Source organism: Electrona antarctica, assembly GCF_951216825.1.
Source record: "Electrona antarctica genome assembly, chromosome: 1".
Taxonomy (NCBI): Eukaryota; Metazoa; Chordata; class Actinopteri; order Myctophiformes; family Myctophidae; genus Electrona; species Electrona antarctica.
This window is the reverse complement of record NC_136806.1, coordinates 22,888,528-22,906,164: the sequence shown is the minus strand read 5'-3', so window position 1 is coordinate 22,906,164 and position 17,637 is coordinate 22,888,528. Positions and strand designations below refer to the sequence as shown.

At 43.2% G+C, this 17,637-nt stretch overlaps 2 protein-coding genes across 2 annotated transcripts; both read left to right on the top strand.

The window, feature by feature from the left end:
* The first annotated feature begins 828 nt into the window (after positions 1–828).
* Positions 829–4,421, top strand: zdhhc24 (zDHHC palmitoyltransferase 24). The gene is made up of 3 exons (XM_079501466.1): positions 829–1,401; positions 1,719–1,996; positions 2,608–4,421. The coding sequence occupies exons 1-3, from the start codon at positions 1,088–1,090 to the stop codon at positions 2,898–2,900; spliced, it is 885 nt and encodes a 294-aa protein (XP_079357592.1). The 5' UTR covers positions 829–1,087; the 3' UTR covers positions 2,901–4,421.
* Positions 4,422–4,832: 411 nt separating this feature from the next.
* On the top strand, positions 4,833–17,544 carry slc24a6a (solute carrier family 24 member 6a). The gene is made up of 17 exons (XM_079501624.1): positions 4,833–5,249; positions 5,470–5,568; positions 6,878–6,954; positions 7,227–7,301; positions 7,417–7,501; positions 8,863–8,966; positions 10,175–10,249; positions 11,446–11,471; positions 11,664–11,717; positions 11,816–11,952; positions 12,539–12,708; positions 13,932–14,199; positions 14,273–14,439; positions 15,491–15,605; positions 15,979–16,091; positions 16,331–16,396; positions 16,645–17,544. Exons 1-17 carry the CDS (start codon positions 5,135–5,137, stop codon positions 16,753–16,755), a joined length of 1,857 nt encoding a protein of 618 aa, XP_079357750.1. The 5' UTR covers positions 4,833–5,134; the 3' UTR covers positions 16,756–17,544.
* Positions 17,545–17,637: the final 93 nt, after the last annotated feature.

Sequence of the window (17,637 nt, the reverse complement as noted above, 5' to 3'; positions counted from 1 at the left end):
GCAAGTTGCTATGGCCAAATTTAGCCCAATGAGTGTTTTTATGCAAAACGAATGCTTGGAATGGATTCAGCATCATGAAAACCCCCTAGTTTGATATGTCACATGCTACTTAAAGCATAAGGACATTTAGAAAATATTACCTTAATAGGATGTCAATGGTGGCCACACTGTACAGGCTATTTTCAACACTTTCCCCTCAGACAATTCCAGGCAACTTTCTTTCTGTTATTCAGGATATATTGAAGATGCAAAATCAGCTGAGTTCGGTTTTTTTGCAATTAGTTAGAGGTTGATCCTGTATTTTCCATAGATTTCCTGTACTACAGGTTTTACTGTCACAGTGTGTGGCCTGCAAGTTGCAGGGTTGCAGGCTGCAACCCTGTTGATTCTGATAAATCACCACATTTAGAATTATGACAGATGATGAGAAATGATTTGGCACTTGGAAAAATACTACATGGAAACGTATACCATAAAAATAACAACAATAAAAATAGAATACAGATTATGATTATAAAATAAATACATATTGTGTGAGGAAAAGTAAGTAGCACATTTGTGCCAGATATTACACCTTTAATATTTTGTTTAAGAACAATAGGCCTACAATGATATTTAATGTACATTAAATACATATATGTATTTAATGTACACATAGATGTAAGTCATAAAATATGTTAAAAAGGCTAATAATTATTATTGTTAACAACAACACCTGCTCTGTCTGAACAATGAACATTCACTTGGTTCATGATAGGGCAGGCCTACTGCAGTTTTTACAGCGGATTGAGCGGAACATAATATGCAGCAACACGTACTGGGGGGTTATATTTATATGTAACACATAGCACGAGAAAGCGTCGCTCGCTCAATATACAAGGCACAGGTTGTCAACACTACTCCAGTATATCAGCGGTGTTCGCATTGTAGTTATTTGATAAATATCACGTGGATGTCATGCCGTTAAGTTAGACGGCAAACGCTGCAATGATTTAGCGCTTTGATTTAGCTCCGTCTGTCCATCTATGAAAGCAGTCCTCCCGTTGATTGCTTCTTCAAGTAAGTCGACGAGTTGAGAAAGAGAAACATGACCATGGCCAGTTTTGCCAGCAACGTGTACTCTCGGGCTGAGACGGTGTGTAGCTACCTCCCCGTGGTCCTCAACACCGTGCTCGTGTTCTCCATCACGGGAGAGGTGAGCTACCTGGTCCTGATGGAGCCTCCGCTGGAGGCTGCTGACCGCACCAAGACCGTGATGTGGTCTTCCTGGTGGAAGGTTGTGCACCTGCTCGCACAGTACTTCATGTTGGGCAACATCTGCTGGAACGCCTCGATGTTTCTGAAAACCGACCCCAGTATCAAAGGAGTGTTTTTGGGCGATGGCATGGGCCAGGGATGGAGGTATTAAACAAACAACACGCTGTTCAGGGCTTGTGTGGACTGTGGAGTATATATTGCGTTATTTTTGGCATCATCATGTGTCATGTCACAGAAAGATTTTGCTTTTAACCCTTTGAAAAATGACTCCCATATACCCAAGTATCCATCACCAGGCAAGAAATGTACTAATTTCTCCACAGATACAATGGTGTTAGCTTTACCTAAAGACCCCTAAAATGAATTGTTGATGATTTCAAAGTTAACTAATAATTGGTTATGATATTGGGCATGACATGTAAAACACAAGCCAAGAAAAACAAACATCGTCTTTTCTCTAGGTACTGTTACACCTGCGAGACACACACACCCCCGCGCTGTTCCCACTGCTACGACTGCAAGGTGTGCGTCCTCAGGAGGGATCACCACTGCGTCTTCTTCAGCCAGTGCGTGGGCCTCCGCAACTACCGCTACTTCCTGAGCTGCCTGCTGTTCATGTGGTCGGGGCTCCTGTACGCTGTGGTGATGAACGCCGAGGTGTTCATCGTCATCCTGAAGGAGGGCGTGACACTGCACAGCGTTCTGCTGCTGCTCATACCCTGGATCATGTTGTTATCAGGTCAGTGTGTTTGTTTGTGTGGGGAAAGTCAGTGTGTGTGTGTGTGATGCACACACGTTTGCGAAAGAGAGACGGGCCCCCATCTGAAATGTATTTGTGCCAGGGACCCCCAGAAGAGAACATTTGTGTTCAAAAATAAAATGCTAAATTATTCAAAGATTTTCTGACTTATGGTGCGCTACCCGTTCAAATCAACATTGTAAGAAAGGTGATGGGTCACACAGACACACACACACCAAGACTTCACACTGATGAAGGCTGGATAGCCTAAACGTCTGCCATTCGATGTTATAAAGAATAAAAACAAATGTAGTCTTGGTGTGTGCGACCAGTCACCTTTCTTAGTTACAAACACTACTTTCAACATTTTTCTAAAATGTCTCAAAAATAGCAGATGTGCCTACAGAATCTGTAAACCTCGCCTGGCAAATAATTTGTTGAAAACAGACTGTAGAAGTGGCACATAAAAAAATGTACTGCACCTCATTTACTGTATAATATCAGGATGAAGATCCCAGACTGAATCTGTTGTTTTCAGGTCTTTAACCCCAGTCTGGTGCATTTTCACTGCCTGTAACATGAAACTGTCCCTTCTGTCTTCCTATATATAGGTCAGGTCTCAGCACGTGCATTTGCCTTTGCCTTCATTGCCGACACCTGCGTGGTGGGGTTCCTACTCGTGTCATCCTTCCTCTTCTTCCACATCATCCTGTTGCTGCGCGGCCAGACCACCAGAGAATGGTACTCGACCCGTCGGCCCTATAACCTGGGGATCCTGGGCAACTTGTACCACTACCTGGGCACCCGCTGGTACCTCTGCTGGCTCTGCCCGCTCATCCCGTCACCCCTGCCTGGAGATGGGTTACATTTCCAGGTCACAGGGTCGCTGGAACCTGTGCGGTAACACACGCATGGCAAATGGTCGCCGTTTGATAGGCCGTCCCAGTTTATTTTGGTGATGTGGAATGTGACTGGGTAACGAGGAGAGAAGACCAGTGGGAGTATGGGAAAGGGAAAGGGAGTTGCGGCGATTCATCTGGGTTTAGAGATAAGTGGCCTGGGTAGAGGAGCACCTAGAATGTAGTGGTCATTAACAGCTGAGTTTGAAGTATCCAACCTACCCTTGGTCTCTGCTGCGAGAGGATGAGTTAGTGGACAGTTCTGTTATTGAACGTTGATTAATCTAGACCTCTGAACTTCGACCAGTTAACAGTACACTCCACAGCAAAGCAAGGCGTGCTAATGACCTGACACGCCTTGTAAGATAGGACAAAATCAAAATGTGTTCTGTGAAACTCCAAGCACTGAAAATTACACTGAAAAAGTGAATGTTTTTTGTTTCGTTTGTAATTTGGTATATTGTATTGCTCATGCTGATTTTTTGTATCCTCAAAGTATTGGTCATTCATGAAGGTTTAGTCACTAAACCTTCATGAATGAAATAAGTGAATTTCAGCAAACTAGCCACTAAACTTTAGTGGCTAGTTTGCTGAAATTCCCTTATTTATAAGGTCATAACAGTATCATGAGCTTCCTTTACACAGTTGTGTTTCGGAAAAACTGCATAAAAAAGCAAAACATCCGGAAAATACAGCATTGTGCACCTTAGAGCTGTAATCCATAACTTATTTTAATGAATAAAACTGTATTTTAAGTTACCTCTTATGCTAGAGTATGTTAACCCATTAAGACTGGGAAAGCATCTGGGTAATTTTTAATCTTTGCATTGGCTATTCAAGGATAGCAGATATACAAGCTCACAGCCGTGCCGTGCTGTGAGCTTGTACAATGTACAGAGTACAGTATACATCTGCTATTTTTCAACATTCAACGACTAATTTGGAATTACAAAAGTCTTTGAGAACTACTGAATTAGAAGGCATTGCCGCATTTGTAGAATCGGTCTCAAGTCTTTAATAATGCAATCTATAGCACATCTGCAGTGGTTGGAGGTGGTCTTCCGTTGAGAGATATACACCCTGGTGTCAGGACTCGGGTAGGGCTGGTTAATGTGTCTGAAACATATAAGTGCGTATCCCCTGTCCGCCTCTTGCCTGATCACATGCACTAGACTGCATGGGCTGGGGTACAAATCCCAGGGTGGACATATGACGTTATGGATTGCCGATTTAATTGCCAGTATTCTATGACATTTCCTTCCACAGCTTGTTTTGTTTACAATCGTATAATTTCAGCTTTAGAAACAACCGGTTTCTTTATTGTTTCCTTTTACATTGTCTTGGCCTTTAAATGCAATACACATTTATTTTGATTGACTTTTTTGTTTGTCTTAATTGCACATGTAGGCCATAATATGCTACAACCAAAAATATTGTTTTTGTAAGTATTTGACATTTTTAAATAGCCTGTTTATAATGTGATTTATGTTTGATTACTTTAATTATTAAAATGTTATCTGGCTTAATTTTGTCCACTGATACAATGATGTAGACGCCGACGGCCTACTGAATTCACAGTTATAGCCATACATGTTTGAATCTGCTTTCATAACCACAAGTAAGTTACGTGAGAAATATAAATATTTTAAGTTTCCCTTTTTCCTCATTGATATAAGCAGCCTATAGGCTATACTATACTGGTTGTCTAAAATAGACCAGAATATGGGCGCCGGTCGCCCCACCCAAGAGGCGCGCTCACTGGTGGTCTTCTCAGTGACACCTCGAAAACACCCCCCCCTCCCTGTGACGAAATGATAAAAGGAGAACCGTTTATCGGGGATGAGAGAGAGAGTTGGAACGCAAGGGGATGTGATCAAAATCTGAGCCTGCCCTATAGGGACATTTTCACCTCAAACCTAATTCTCCGTGCGCGACGTCTATTTCCTACTCTACTCTAGCCTGTAGTGGAATTTATTGTTGACTCGTCTGTCGTCTCTGTGAAGGGATGCTGCGTTGGCGTTGATTGTACGACGCCGCGAGATGCGACTGATGATCCACGACAGTCAACTGTAAGTGGATGGAGCCTACATTAAAATCAACGGCACAGAAAAGAATAGCAATCCAGTAGGCTAATAGCCATAGACTAGTCGGTAGGTACCAGTCCAGTACCACCATGACTACCGACCGCCGCCGCGACATGTTCTGAGTCTGGAGACCGTAGGCAGCAGCGCGCGGCGAAATGAAGGCGCCGGCGGCGGTGAGACAGAGGCGCACGCGGCTCCTCCTGCGGTTCTGCGTCTTTGGAGTCGGTATGACTGCAGCCAGCTGCTTCATGCACTTTATTCACGTCACAGGTGCGTTCTTATATCCAGTTGAAATATGATGCTTCACACCGAGTAGACTTTTGAATATACTGTAACAAATAGGCTAAATTCAATACAATACAGTTGTAAAATGGCTCCATTAACTGATGCTGCATGGCATTTAGGCTAAATAGGCCTACATTTAATGTAAATACAATGTATCTGTTTATTAATTTGTATGCATGAACAAAAATATATCATGTCTCTATAGAGTGTCGAGGAACCAGTGAGGATGATGTCTTATCCTGGTCCAAGAGAGAGCTCGACCATGAGAGAGAAGGCAACCAGACCTCAAACACTCCTACAGCTGGTGGGAAGTGTGTGTGTGTGTGTGTGTGTGTGTGTGTGTGTGTGTGCGTGCGTGCGTGTGCGTGTTCCTGTGTGTGTGTGTGTGTGTGTGTGTGTGTGTGTCATGGAAAATAATAATAAAGATATAGTGCAGGGTTAAACATTGATCACTTGTTGTGACTGAGGGCATTCAGCTGCACACCAGAGCTGGGGGAAAGGGCATCAGAATGTGATAAAAGTAGGGCTGGATGAGATTATGGTTATAGGGCTATGATAGTCATGCAAGTTACACAGTCAAATCCTCAGCGTTACAGAGGCTACAAGTTTCCATTTGGCCATCCATTTATGGGGATTGTGCTGTGTATAGTGTACGATAAGGATTTGCAGTTGGCAGTAAAGATACGTTAAAATGTCCTCATGTGTGTGTGTATGATGGAGAGTGACATTCTATCTCTTCATCTGTTTTATCTGACCTGACCGTGCCATGCATCAATCTGTCTAGATCTCCCCATCGATCTTCATTTGTTTCTAAGTGTGCAGATAGATGCTTAGACACAGTTAGGCCTTTGAGGCTCTAGTTGCTAGGAAACTGAATGCTGAATTTCATGTCCTTGGATGCTGGAGCTGTGTGGAACTGTTCAAAGTGGCTGCCCTATCGTAATGACCCACTGATTGGTACCCTCTCATCAGGAGCTCTCACTCGTGTGTGTGTGTGTGTGTGTGTGTGTGTGTGTGTGTGTGTGTGTGTGTGTGTGTGTGTGTGTGTGTGTGTGTGTGTGTGTGTGTGTGTGTGTGTGTGTGTGTGTGTGTGTGTGTGTGTGTGTGTGTGTGTGTGTGTGTGTGCGCGCTGCTATAGAAAGAGGTAGATAGGGGAAAGGGAGAGAGATTGTGGATATACACAATATTATAATTCTACCATTGTTTATTTTGTGGTACTGTCAGTATTACATTTCTGTGCTAGGATGTGCATATGCATGCAGGGGAAAGAGAGATGGAGAGAATATGAGTTTGGATTTACAATAAAGATTTTACAGCTGAGTTTGTAATAGTTTTAGCTTATATGTTTAGACACAAAGTTATTAAAGGCTGAAATAAAAAAAGGGAAGCTATACATATTGTACTATGCCAGTAGAAACTCACAATATTCCTCATACTAAAAGGAGACAAATAAGTCACTAAATAAACCTCTAAAATAATGGTCTCTTATTATACATTCAATTATTTTTCGAGAATAATTCCATTCAAAATCATTGTATTATCGATCTTTCTGATGTGCCCTTGTATAAAATCTAAATAAAATACCTGTCATCTCCATATCAATGTCCTCACAGCCATTCATGAGTTTCCTGAGGACCTATTTACCCCGAAGCAGAGGCAGCAGGGAGCAGTAGTCCTACACGTTCTTTGTGTAAGTATGGTCTTGCAAAAAAGGTAATTCAGCTTGAATGTATGGTGAATGTACACACACATGCACACGTGCGCACACACAGACACACACACACACACACACACACACACACACACACACACACACACACACACACACACACACACACACACACACACACACACACAGTCACACACACAGTCACACACACTCACTCACTCACCTACTGTGAGTAGTGTCAGAGTCAAATTCACTAATACACTTGACAATAATCTGTCTTCTGTAAATCCTAGGCCATCTACATGTTCTACGCCCTCGCCATCGTGTGTGACGTTTATTTTGTGCCGTCCCTGGAAAAGATATCGGAGGTAAGGACTCCAGGAGGAATCATAAGTGCCAACAATGGAAAATGTTTCTGTAGTCTCTGAATCTAAAGCAGACAAACAGATCCTATGACTGCCCTCACTGGCCTTTCCTTTACAGAACCTTCAACTCAGCGAGGATGTTGCTGGGGCGACCTTCATGGCAGCCGGGAGCTCCGCTCCTGAGCTCTTCACCTCCCTGATTGGTCAGTATGGTGAACATCGATACTGTTTGAGTTCTGTGTATTATCGACATCTGCAATCATATCGCTCTTCATCTGATTGGGCCTCAAGGCTCATACATAGTCTGGATTTTCGGTTGTTAGGTGACCACCGAACTACAACATGACGTCACGCGCCGCGGTGAAGAGCAAACCACCGCCACCGCTCCAGCCCTTCTCTCGGTTTTTACTCACCACCGCTCAACGTTATTTCAGCTCCGGTGGTCAGCTCACCACCGGAGCGGTGGTCACCTCACCACCGAAAATCCAGACTATGAATAGGCCTTCAGAGCTCCAATCACCTGAAATCACATTGATGAAATATATATCCAAATTTCTGTACTTCTCAGAGGCAAACATTATACTCATCACATTCCGTGCTTGCCCAATCAAATCATCACATTCCGTGGTACACACAAACACACAAAGCTGGCCATAGGAGGGGATAGCGCCCCTCAAAAGTCACAATCCTGTGAAGCGAGGGGCACTCTTATCATCATACATCATCATACATCACATTCCGTGCTCAGCCACAAAACTTTGCATTCCGGACCCATTCCATGCTCACACACACACACACACACACACACACACACACACACACACACACACACACACACACACACACACAAGCTGTGCATAGGAGGGGCTAGCACCCCTCAAAAAAAGTCCCTGCTGATCCAAAGATTGAGCTTTGTTTTGTGATTTGTGTGCCTGATTTCCTGTGTATAGCAATCTCTGATGAAAATAATTCAGGCTGTGGTTGCCATAACAGTAGCCTATATTACGATAATATAGTCTTCTTGGGCATAAGATAGGCATGTGTATAACGTGTCATAAAAAAGTAAGGATCGATTAAGTCTAGTACTCCAACAACATCTACATAAAACAATGGGGTTTAATTTTTTGCTATCTTGTTTGTTTGTAAATTATCTTCACAAGTGTTTGAGTGTAGTGCTGTGATCAACTCTTGAAACTGGCTGTAGTCCCAGCTTTCCCTAGGTGGCATAACCGTTTATTATACCGGTTCAGTTTCCCGTAGCTTCATTTGATTTGCCTGCCATCAGATTTGAACAGGAAGCGCACATGAAGGTGTCATTTGTGTTCCCCGTCAAATCTGCTGCCAAGCCAATCAAACAAAGCTATGGGACAGTGACACGCGTATGGCACCTCCTGGAAACCCGGGACTACAGCAAAGATCATTAATTTAGGACTACCACTAGGTGAAAATTGGTACATAAATACTGGTCTAATAAGTGGGCAGCAAATATAGCGTTAGGGCCTAATGCCATTTACCTGACAGTTGGGTAAGGAAAAAACCTTTCTCTCTTTCTCTGTTCCTTCAGGAGTGTTTATCACAAAGGGAGACCTTGGTGTGGGAACCATTGTAGGATCAGCTGTGTTTAACATCCTAGTCATCATTGGCATTTGTGGCATCTTTGCTGGCCAGGTAATTTAAATGTCCACACTGGAAACTTTACTGTTGAGGCTCACTCTTCTAAGTGTTTTGCTCAAATTAAAGAAGTAACTGGTGTGATATTGATTCAGATTGCAGTTACATAATATATAAATGATATAAATGAACTGATTCCAATTATTTGTGCAGAATACAGATTATGTCTTTATTGTAGAAATATACGTTCAATGTTCTGTAAGTAACACTAGTCTACACTAGTCTGCACCGCCAGTGCAAGTGTTTGGTCATTTATTGGCACTGCATTTACCCAAGTAGGCCTACTGTACTTAAGTTAAAATATATCCAAATTATTGTACTTCTCAGAGGCAAACATTATACTTTTACTTCACTACAATTATTTGAAAACTTTAGTTTAAACCACTTCAGCCCAATATATATTTTGGCCATTTGAAAATAGCCGATCTTGTCACGTTCTGGTGAGGTGAGGACCCAAAAGCAGGACAGCCAGGCAGGTGGTGATGGCTGGGTGTTTTAATAAAGGTGAACAGAGATAACACGAACTCAAACTAACAAGATGAACTGACACCAAACAATGACTCGAACATCTAGATAAGCAGAACATAGAATCAAAACAAGTAAAACATAACAGAAATACAACATCTAGATGGGCAAAGTCTGTGACCGTGACAGATCTACAAGCACACAATACATGGTGGTGTGACACATTGTGAGCTTGTAGATCTGATATTTTCTACTAGACAGTAGACACCTTTACAAACACATTGTGAAGAAAGTTCCTGGTAAGGAATCTATTCCCAGATTTATTTTTATATCCCCTGACTATTTGGGCTGAAGTGTGTTCATCCTTGAATACTGACGTGCACCAATAACTCATCAACCAAAGGCTAAGTGAGTGTGGACTATTGTTTGTGTATCTATGAGTCTGCATCTGTTACATAATAAAACACTATGAAGTTTTAAGCCTGACACTCAGCCTGAATTTTTATTTCGTTTCACTTCATTATACCAGAACATATTTTTTTAATGGGCATGGCTAGCGATTCAGGGACTGGAGCAAGGCTAATGAAGTTGAGCATGCCATTCCATTTATTTTGATCTGATGAACACCTTTCTATTGCTGTAATGCGTGTGTGTGTGTGTGTGTGTGTGTGTGTGTGTGTGTGTGCGTGTGCGTGTGCGTGCGTGCGTGCGTGCGTGCGTGCGTGTAATCACTTTCTTAGCCCATCATTCTGAGCTGGTGGCCACTGTTCCGTGATTCTATCTTCTACATCCTATCCATCCTTGTGCTTATTCTGGTGAGAGCCTACAGTTAAACCATTTGAAACCACTTTGTGTAATGGATTCTCAAACTTTTTTCTGCCCAAATTGATATATAAACTCAGCAACAAAAGTTCGGAAACTTAACTTTGGTCCATTATGTCTCCACTTTAATAATACCAATTGGTATTGAATTTTATATAATTTTAATCGTTGATTAGTCATCTTTACAACGAGGTATAGATTGTAAGGATCAGGCGTTGGAATGAGCAACACAGCTAAACGTGTGGGTAGCGCCTCCAAACGTGGTTGGTATTCACTAGCCTGGTTAATAAACCAGACCGAATCAGCCGTTGGCAAAAAAAAGTTGCCTACCAGCGGATTACGGTCTGGCGAGGCTCAGTAGCACGCCTCTTTCCTACAGCAGAGAACAGGTCGGACCAATCGGGACACGGTATGCAATATAGGCTGGCTTTGGTACAGTGACGTTCAATGCTTGAGACCTTTGACTGACAGTAGCTCTGACCAATTGCGTCGAAGAGAAAATGTTCCCCGGGAAATGAAATCCAAGTGGAGCCAGCCCAGACTGATATACCGCGACAGTGTTGTGTGATATTAGTCTGGCTTATTAGCCAGGCTAGGTATTCACCCCTTTGCTATGAGTTGCTTAGTGGATTGGATGATTGGATCCCCACCTGAAAATGTTTTGTGCCAGGGACCCCTGGCACAAAACAGATGTACAAGCTCGCACTGTGAGCTTTTGTATCTGCTATTTTTGAACAGCCACATTTTGCTGGGGACCCCCTGGAACTCCCCCAAGGATTCCACTGACCCTACTTGAGATCCACTGCTCCACTTGATTTCTGCAACTGCCACTCCACATTCAGCTCTATACTTGAAACGGCTGCGGTTAAAAACTCTTGATGTTATGCATAGAGTGCACCGCGATACCGTAAAATGAATGTTGGCCTATCTGATCAACCGCTTGAGAAATATAATGGAAAAACTAATTTAAGTGGGGAAATGGAACTGCCACTTGCACTATGAAGATTAAAGTGAGTGGAGTAATCATAGAAATGTAGGGGATTCTAATGGGAGAAAAGTAAAACCAACATTCAATGCTGTGATACTGTAACTAAGTGTTGTTGCTGGTGCATTTGCCATTTTGAACATTTGATTAGTTTGTTTTGAGGATTTTTGGTGTTATTAACATATATTTAAAATGTAATTGCAGGTGATCTACGATGAGAAAGTCATGTGGTAAGATTGTGAGAAAAACACAATTTTAGGATACTAGATTTAATTTGAAGCCAAGGTTATCTTTGATGTGACAAAGTTTTGCAACATAATTCCTTATTTGTTTGTGTGTGCACACGTGTGTGTGTGTGTGTGTGTGTGTGTGTGTGTGTGTGTGTGTGTGTGTGTGTGTGTGTGTGTGTGTGTGTGTTTCAGGTGGGAGACCATAATTCTGATGTCTATGTATGTAATCTACATCGTCATCATGAAGTGAGTACTGACTGAGCACTGTTGAAAGAATGGAAATGCATGTCGGCACAGAGCCTACATGGGTTTCTGTCTTTTTCCACCACTGTTTCTGTGTGTAGGTTCAACGGACCACTTCGTGGTTTAATGGAGAGGCACTGTGGCAGAGGAGACCAGCCTTGTCTGAGCAGTCTGCGACGGACCACCGCTGTCGGACACATTGGAGACTGTGACACTGATATGGTGCCGCTAAAGCCAGGTGTGTGTGAGTGAGTGTGTTTGTGTGAGAGGGAAAGAGAGAGGCCACCATCAAGCTACACTAATCCGAGAGGATGGCCATGGAGTTCTTTTTATAAATTATTATTTTCTTTTTTCCAAAAAATTTTTTTTGGGGGTATTTATTTTTTTACCCCACTCCCACCAAGGTTCATGAAAATAAACCCATCCATTATTGAGTTAGAAACATGGTTTCTTTCTTACCATCAAATGAAACTATACATCAAATGATACAAACAGGGTCTCTTTTTATTATCATATGTGAGATGGGAAACTCTAACGTTTAAAACAGAGCCTGTGACACAATTCAGACTGCCAACAAAAGCTCACTCTATTCTCCTGTGGATACAACCAAATGGAAGTAGGCTAGTCCACGTCAATTTATGAGTGTTTCGTGTCTCACTATCTTGTACCCATTTCCTTCCTTTTCTCACTTTTCTGTAACTTCTGTCTCTGTAACTTCTCCATTTACTTAATCTGTGACTTCTTTATCGCACTTTCTTTCCCTGCCTCTGCCATCTCCTCCTCCTGTACCCGCCGCCCTTCCCATCATTCAACAACACTCCTAGATGCGTGTGCAATGGCTGGTCAGGATTCGGGGGTGGTGATGGTAGATGAGCTACTGAGTCTACACCCTCATCAGCTCTCCTTCTCAGAGGCAAGCCTCCGCCTTCTCATCACCCCGCATTTCTCCCCCTACACCCGCCTGCGCATGGCAGGACGCATGGTCATCAATGAGGTACACCGCATGCTGGCAGACCCGAGGTCAGCCTGTTCACTCATGACATGTCATCAGAAAACCAGGGTTTTGCTCCTAAGTAGGTGGTTAGGAATGTACTAGGTACAGTAGGGAGGCATGTACAGTCTGCGATATAGAAGGTAGATACAGTAGGGGGGGGGGGGGGGGGGCAGATGGGAGCTTAGAAAGGTAGGTACAATAGGGAGGCTGGTACAGCAAGAGGTTGGGAATGTAGCTTGGATATGTAATACCATCTCCTGGAAAGAACAGTTATCAGATTGTAGTCTACTCACCAAAGAGCCTCAGGGTGGTGCAGGGGTTTCTGCCCAGCACAGAGACTGGGGTAAGGGGTTACATTCCTGAGTGCCTCCGGCTGGGTGCTCCAGCGAACACAATTGGCCGTGTTCGCATGTTGGAAGCCAGTTGTGGGCTCCTACAGGTTGGTCGGGGTGCCTATTCGCACACATCCTACATCCCCCCAGTGAAACTCTTCACTGTCAGGTAAAAATAAATGACTATAAATGTCACCTGTATCAGAGCAGTGGACACACGTGGTTGTCTACACACTCCCCATGACCAAGTAGAAGGAGTCAGCAACTATACATTGGCATAACAATTAAATTGGGAGACATTTTTAAACTGGAAAAAAGACGAAAGAAATGCTCATGTGTGCTCACACAGAGAGACATGGTCCATTGCTCTGCAAAGATGCATGTTAATAATGATGCATCAGTCACCCTTTGCCCCGACCCTATCCTTCACTCCACTCTTGCACTCCACTTCCTTGCCTCTGTGCTTTTGCATGCTGATCCCAACTGCAAGTAAAAATGTCAGTGCCGTCCCCTCATCTGCAGCCATGCTGCTGTGCTATGGTATGGATATTGACAATGTGTATTTGAAGACATGCCCGGCTGACAGTTTCCCTTGATCCAGTGTTCATGTTCCTATGATGTTTGTATGATGTTCCTACATTGTTCCTATGCTATTCTTATGATGTGACCATGATGTTTGTATGATGTTCCTACATTGTTCCTATGATATTCTTATGTTTGGTGGTCATCCAAATTAATTTCCTATACTAACGGTTGAATCCTTCTGTTTTACATTTTTTCCATCTTCTCTTTCTTCTCTCTTATACTCCACCTGTCTTTCGCCCCTACTGTTATTGTCTTTCTTTCCCGTTCCGCCCTCCACCCTTTCCCCTCTTCTCCTCCCAACTACAGAGGCAGAGGTTAATCCGTGCTCAGGGCCTAGAGGAAGGCGGAGCCAGCACAGGTGAGGAGGGGGGGTCATGCGTTGGCGGTCCGTGGGGGAGGGAAAACGGGGCGGCGGCAGAGGGAGACGGGTCATCCCTGGAGGGAGAGCGAGAGAGGGACAGGGAGAAAAGGATGACTGGAGAGGAGATCCAATCTAAAGAGGATATGGAGGAAGAGGAGGAGCAAGACGAAGACGAAGATGACGTGGCCCCATTCAGACCCTTCACCATGCCAGGTGAGTGGGAAACAGATATAAAACACACACACACACACGCACACGCGTTGACATTATTTGTACGTCTCCGCAGATACGTTTTGTGACAGTTTCAAGTGGCTTGTATCGTGGCCTGTGAGCATACTGCTCCACTGCAGCATTCCTAACTGTGCACTTCCACGATGGGAGCGCTGGTACCTACTCACCTTCCTGGCCTCTACCCTGTGGATAGCCCTCTTCTCCTACCTCATGGTCTGGATGGTATGAAACACTCAACACACACGCAGAAATACTATGCTCATGAGATGTAGATACACTCTGTGCGGTGCAGAGGTAAAGTTCCTGCCCACCACTGTGGTTCGAATCCTCCATGGTGCCAGGTGGAGAGGCAACTCTGTCACTGCGTTCGTAACTCGTATAGGTTGGTCAAGGCACCTGTTCAACAGGCGCCAGCAGAAGTGGGAAGAATAGCGTGATCTATCTGCCCTAAGCCCTCTTGGTGAAACTACTGTAAGAAGGCAACTTCACATCAAGGACAAACTTTGTTGTCTACTCTACTCTACACTACACCCTCCCAAGAGCAACCAGTAGGGGTCAGCAGTGACTAAAGGACTAGAAAGGAGAAATTGGCATATTGAATATATTATTAGATGTATTTATTTGATACATTGATAATGTGCATTCACAACACATGCAGGCACACCTTCCTGCATTCACACAGTGGATTCGATAGATATGCATAAATACTTGCACACACTCACTTTTCATTTTCTTTTTTTCTTTTTTCATTTTCTATTTTGTCAACTTCAAACAAATGGCACAGGGACATATATGAGACAAGAGAATAAGCTCTGTCTCTGTTAATCCTCCTGCTGAAGCATGTTAAAACACACACATATACATTTGGCTTCTCATTGGCTCGACAAAGAAGAGTCCACCTTCATCAAAGCAAAGAGAAAGAGGGATTTAGATGCAGTGACTATCATGAACTATTATTCTGACAACAGCATGCACAGTACACGTAGCTCTAGCTAGAGAATTAGTGGGTTCAGTGAACCTGATATCGAACAGTTCTGGTTATGATTAGAAACAAGGCTTGCCAATAACAAAGGACAGGGCTCCAGTTAACGGCATGACACTCCACATCAGTCCCATAGTAGGGTTGTACGTTGCCTCTGTTATTCCGACAATGAAGCCACCTCCAACAAATGTAGCTGTGAGAGAGACACACACACAGAAAAAAGGAAATGTCAGAAATGTCAGACAGTGATGTCTACACAAAGTCACATGCTTCCTCTGCAACTCACTCCAGGTGACCATAATCAGCTACACTCTGGGAATCCCGGACGTCATCATGGGCATCACCTTCCTAGCGGCTGGCACCAGTGTCCCAGACTGTATCGCCAGCCTCATTGTCGCCCGTCAGGGTATGTGTGTGTGCATCATATTTGAACTGGGGACCCCCAGAATAATCATATTTGAACTGGGTACCCCCAACCTTGACAAGCACTTAATTGAGTTATGCCTAACTCCTGAGTTATAGGAGTTAGGCATGACATTTAGTTTGGTTCCACAGATAGATCAGCACGCACGCACGCACACAAAACAGGTTGACAACCACTGCAGTAGTAGATATTGACCTTGAATATGAATCTATTGCTGAGGTGGAAATGGCTGGCAGATTCTAGCACATACAGCAGTTAACCATGTTATGTAGACATTGTCCATGGTGAACCCATGTGTGTTATGACAATAGTTTTGCTCTGTGTTTGTATTCTTGAATGTGTATGTGTGTTGTAGGCATGGGGGATATGGCGGTGTCCAACTCCATCGGCAGTAATATCTTTGATGTACTGCTGGGGCTGGGTTTCCCCTGGGCACTGAGGACACTCATAGTCAACTATGGATCTGTGGTAAGAATCTGCTATTGCACATATCATATTACAGTGTAAGCAACATAAACTGAAAATGTATCAATTAATTCAAAACACAAATATGTTTATTGCACTACACTATTTTTAAGTGTTTAGCTTTATAGCTCATTGTCTGTGATGCTTCACTTACCGAGGTATCGTAAGAAAGCTGGTTCCCCCTTAGGATAAAACTCACGGTAATACGGCCAATTAAGTCTTTGCTCCATAATGCTTTACAGGTGTACATCAACAGTAAAGGCCTGCTGTATTCTGTGATTCTGCTTCTGGCTTCAGTCATGCTCACTGTGAGTACTATTACCTAACTGTCTGTACCTAACCACCTTTTCGCCTGTTGCCATGTAGAATGAAATAAATAAATACATATTATTGATAAATACCTGTGTACTATTTACACTAGTGCAAACACCTGAGTCTTCATTTAACTATATGTAACTCTTTACATAATATACATGTAGTAAATAATTGTTCTGTGTGTGTGTGTGTGTGTGTGTGTGTGTGTGTGCGTGCGTGCGTGCGTGCGTGTGTGTGTCAGGTTCTAAGTGTCCATCTGAATCGGTGGAGGTTGGACCGCAAACTGGGGTTCTCGCTCTTGTCTCTCTATGCCGTCTTCCTGCTCTGCGCCATTGGCTTTGAAAGGCTGTAGTGGGCACGCACGTGCACACACACGCACGCACGCAATCACACACACACACACACACACACACACACACACACCACACTTTTACTAGTGCAAGGGCAAGTGGTTCCACACACGGGGGGGCCCCAATAAATACTGTGATTGCTTCTACATTCACAGCTACCATTTTTGGTCATATATGGACGGAATGCAATGAACAGCATTACTACTACAGTGGTGGGCCAAAAACTGTACGTTTTATCTTTGATATCTGAATATTTTACAAAGTTTTATACCAGGCACCTCCAGTCCACGTTTTGAGTAATTAACCTGCCGTCAAACACAATAATGCACTATGTCACACAACAAATGTATGTGTTGTATTTATATATATATATAGTACTGTACCTACACTTTATGTGTAATACTTTGACTGCCACAGCTAAACCTCAACGATCAAACTATCGTCATATGTTTATTCAGTGTTTGGCTGCCTCTCAGTCAGTGTATGGTTATTTTACGTAGATTTTTATTGTATAGCTCTCTGACATAGCATGGCTGACCCACATCTCCTATAGATGATTGCACTAAGCCACTGTTGACTTTACCATGGTAAATAATACCTCTCTGTCCTGAAAGCTTCTTAGCACAAAGATTGTGTTTCTGTTATGACTCAAGTCAGCACAAAAACAATGTAATTACAAAGATAATTTTATGCTTAAGTGTTTTAAGGACACTCCCTCCCTTGTATTGAATGCATTTGTTTGGAGAGAAAACTGAGTGTTTGTTGAGTGCAATAAAATCCTATGTTCTGTCTGCTTGTACATTTTTACTGTAAAATAGGCTTATTGTGTTCAGTTTTTGAGAATGTAAACCATTAGTTTCCATTACTTTAATGCAAGCTGTATG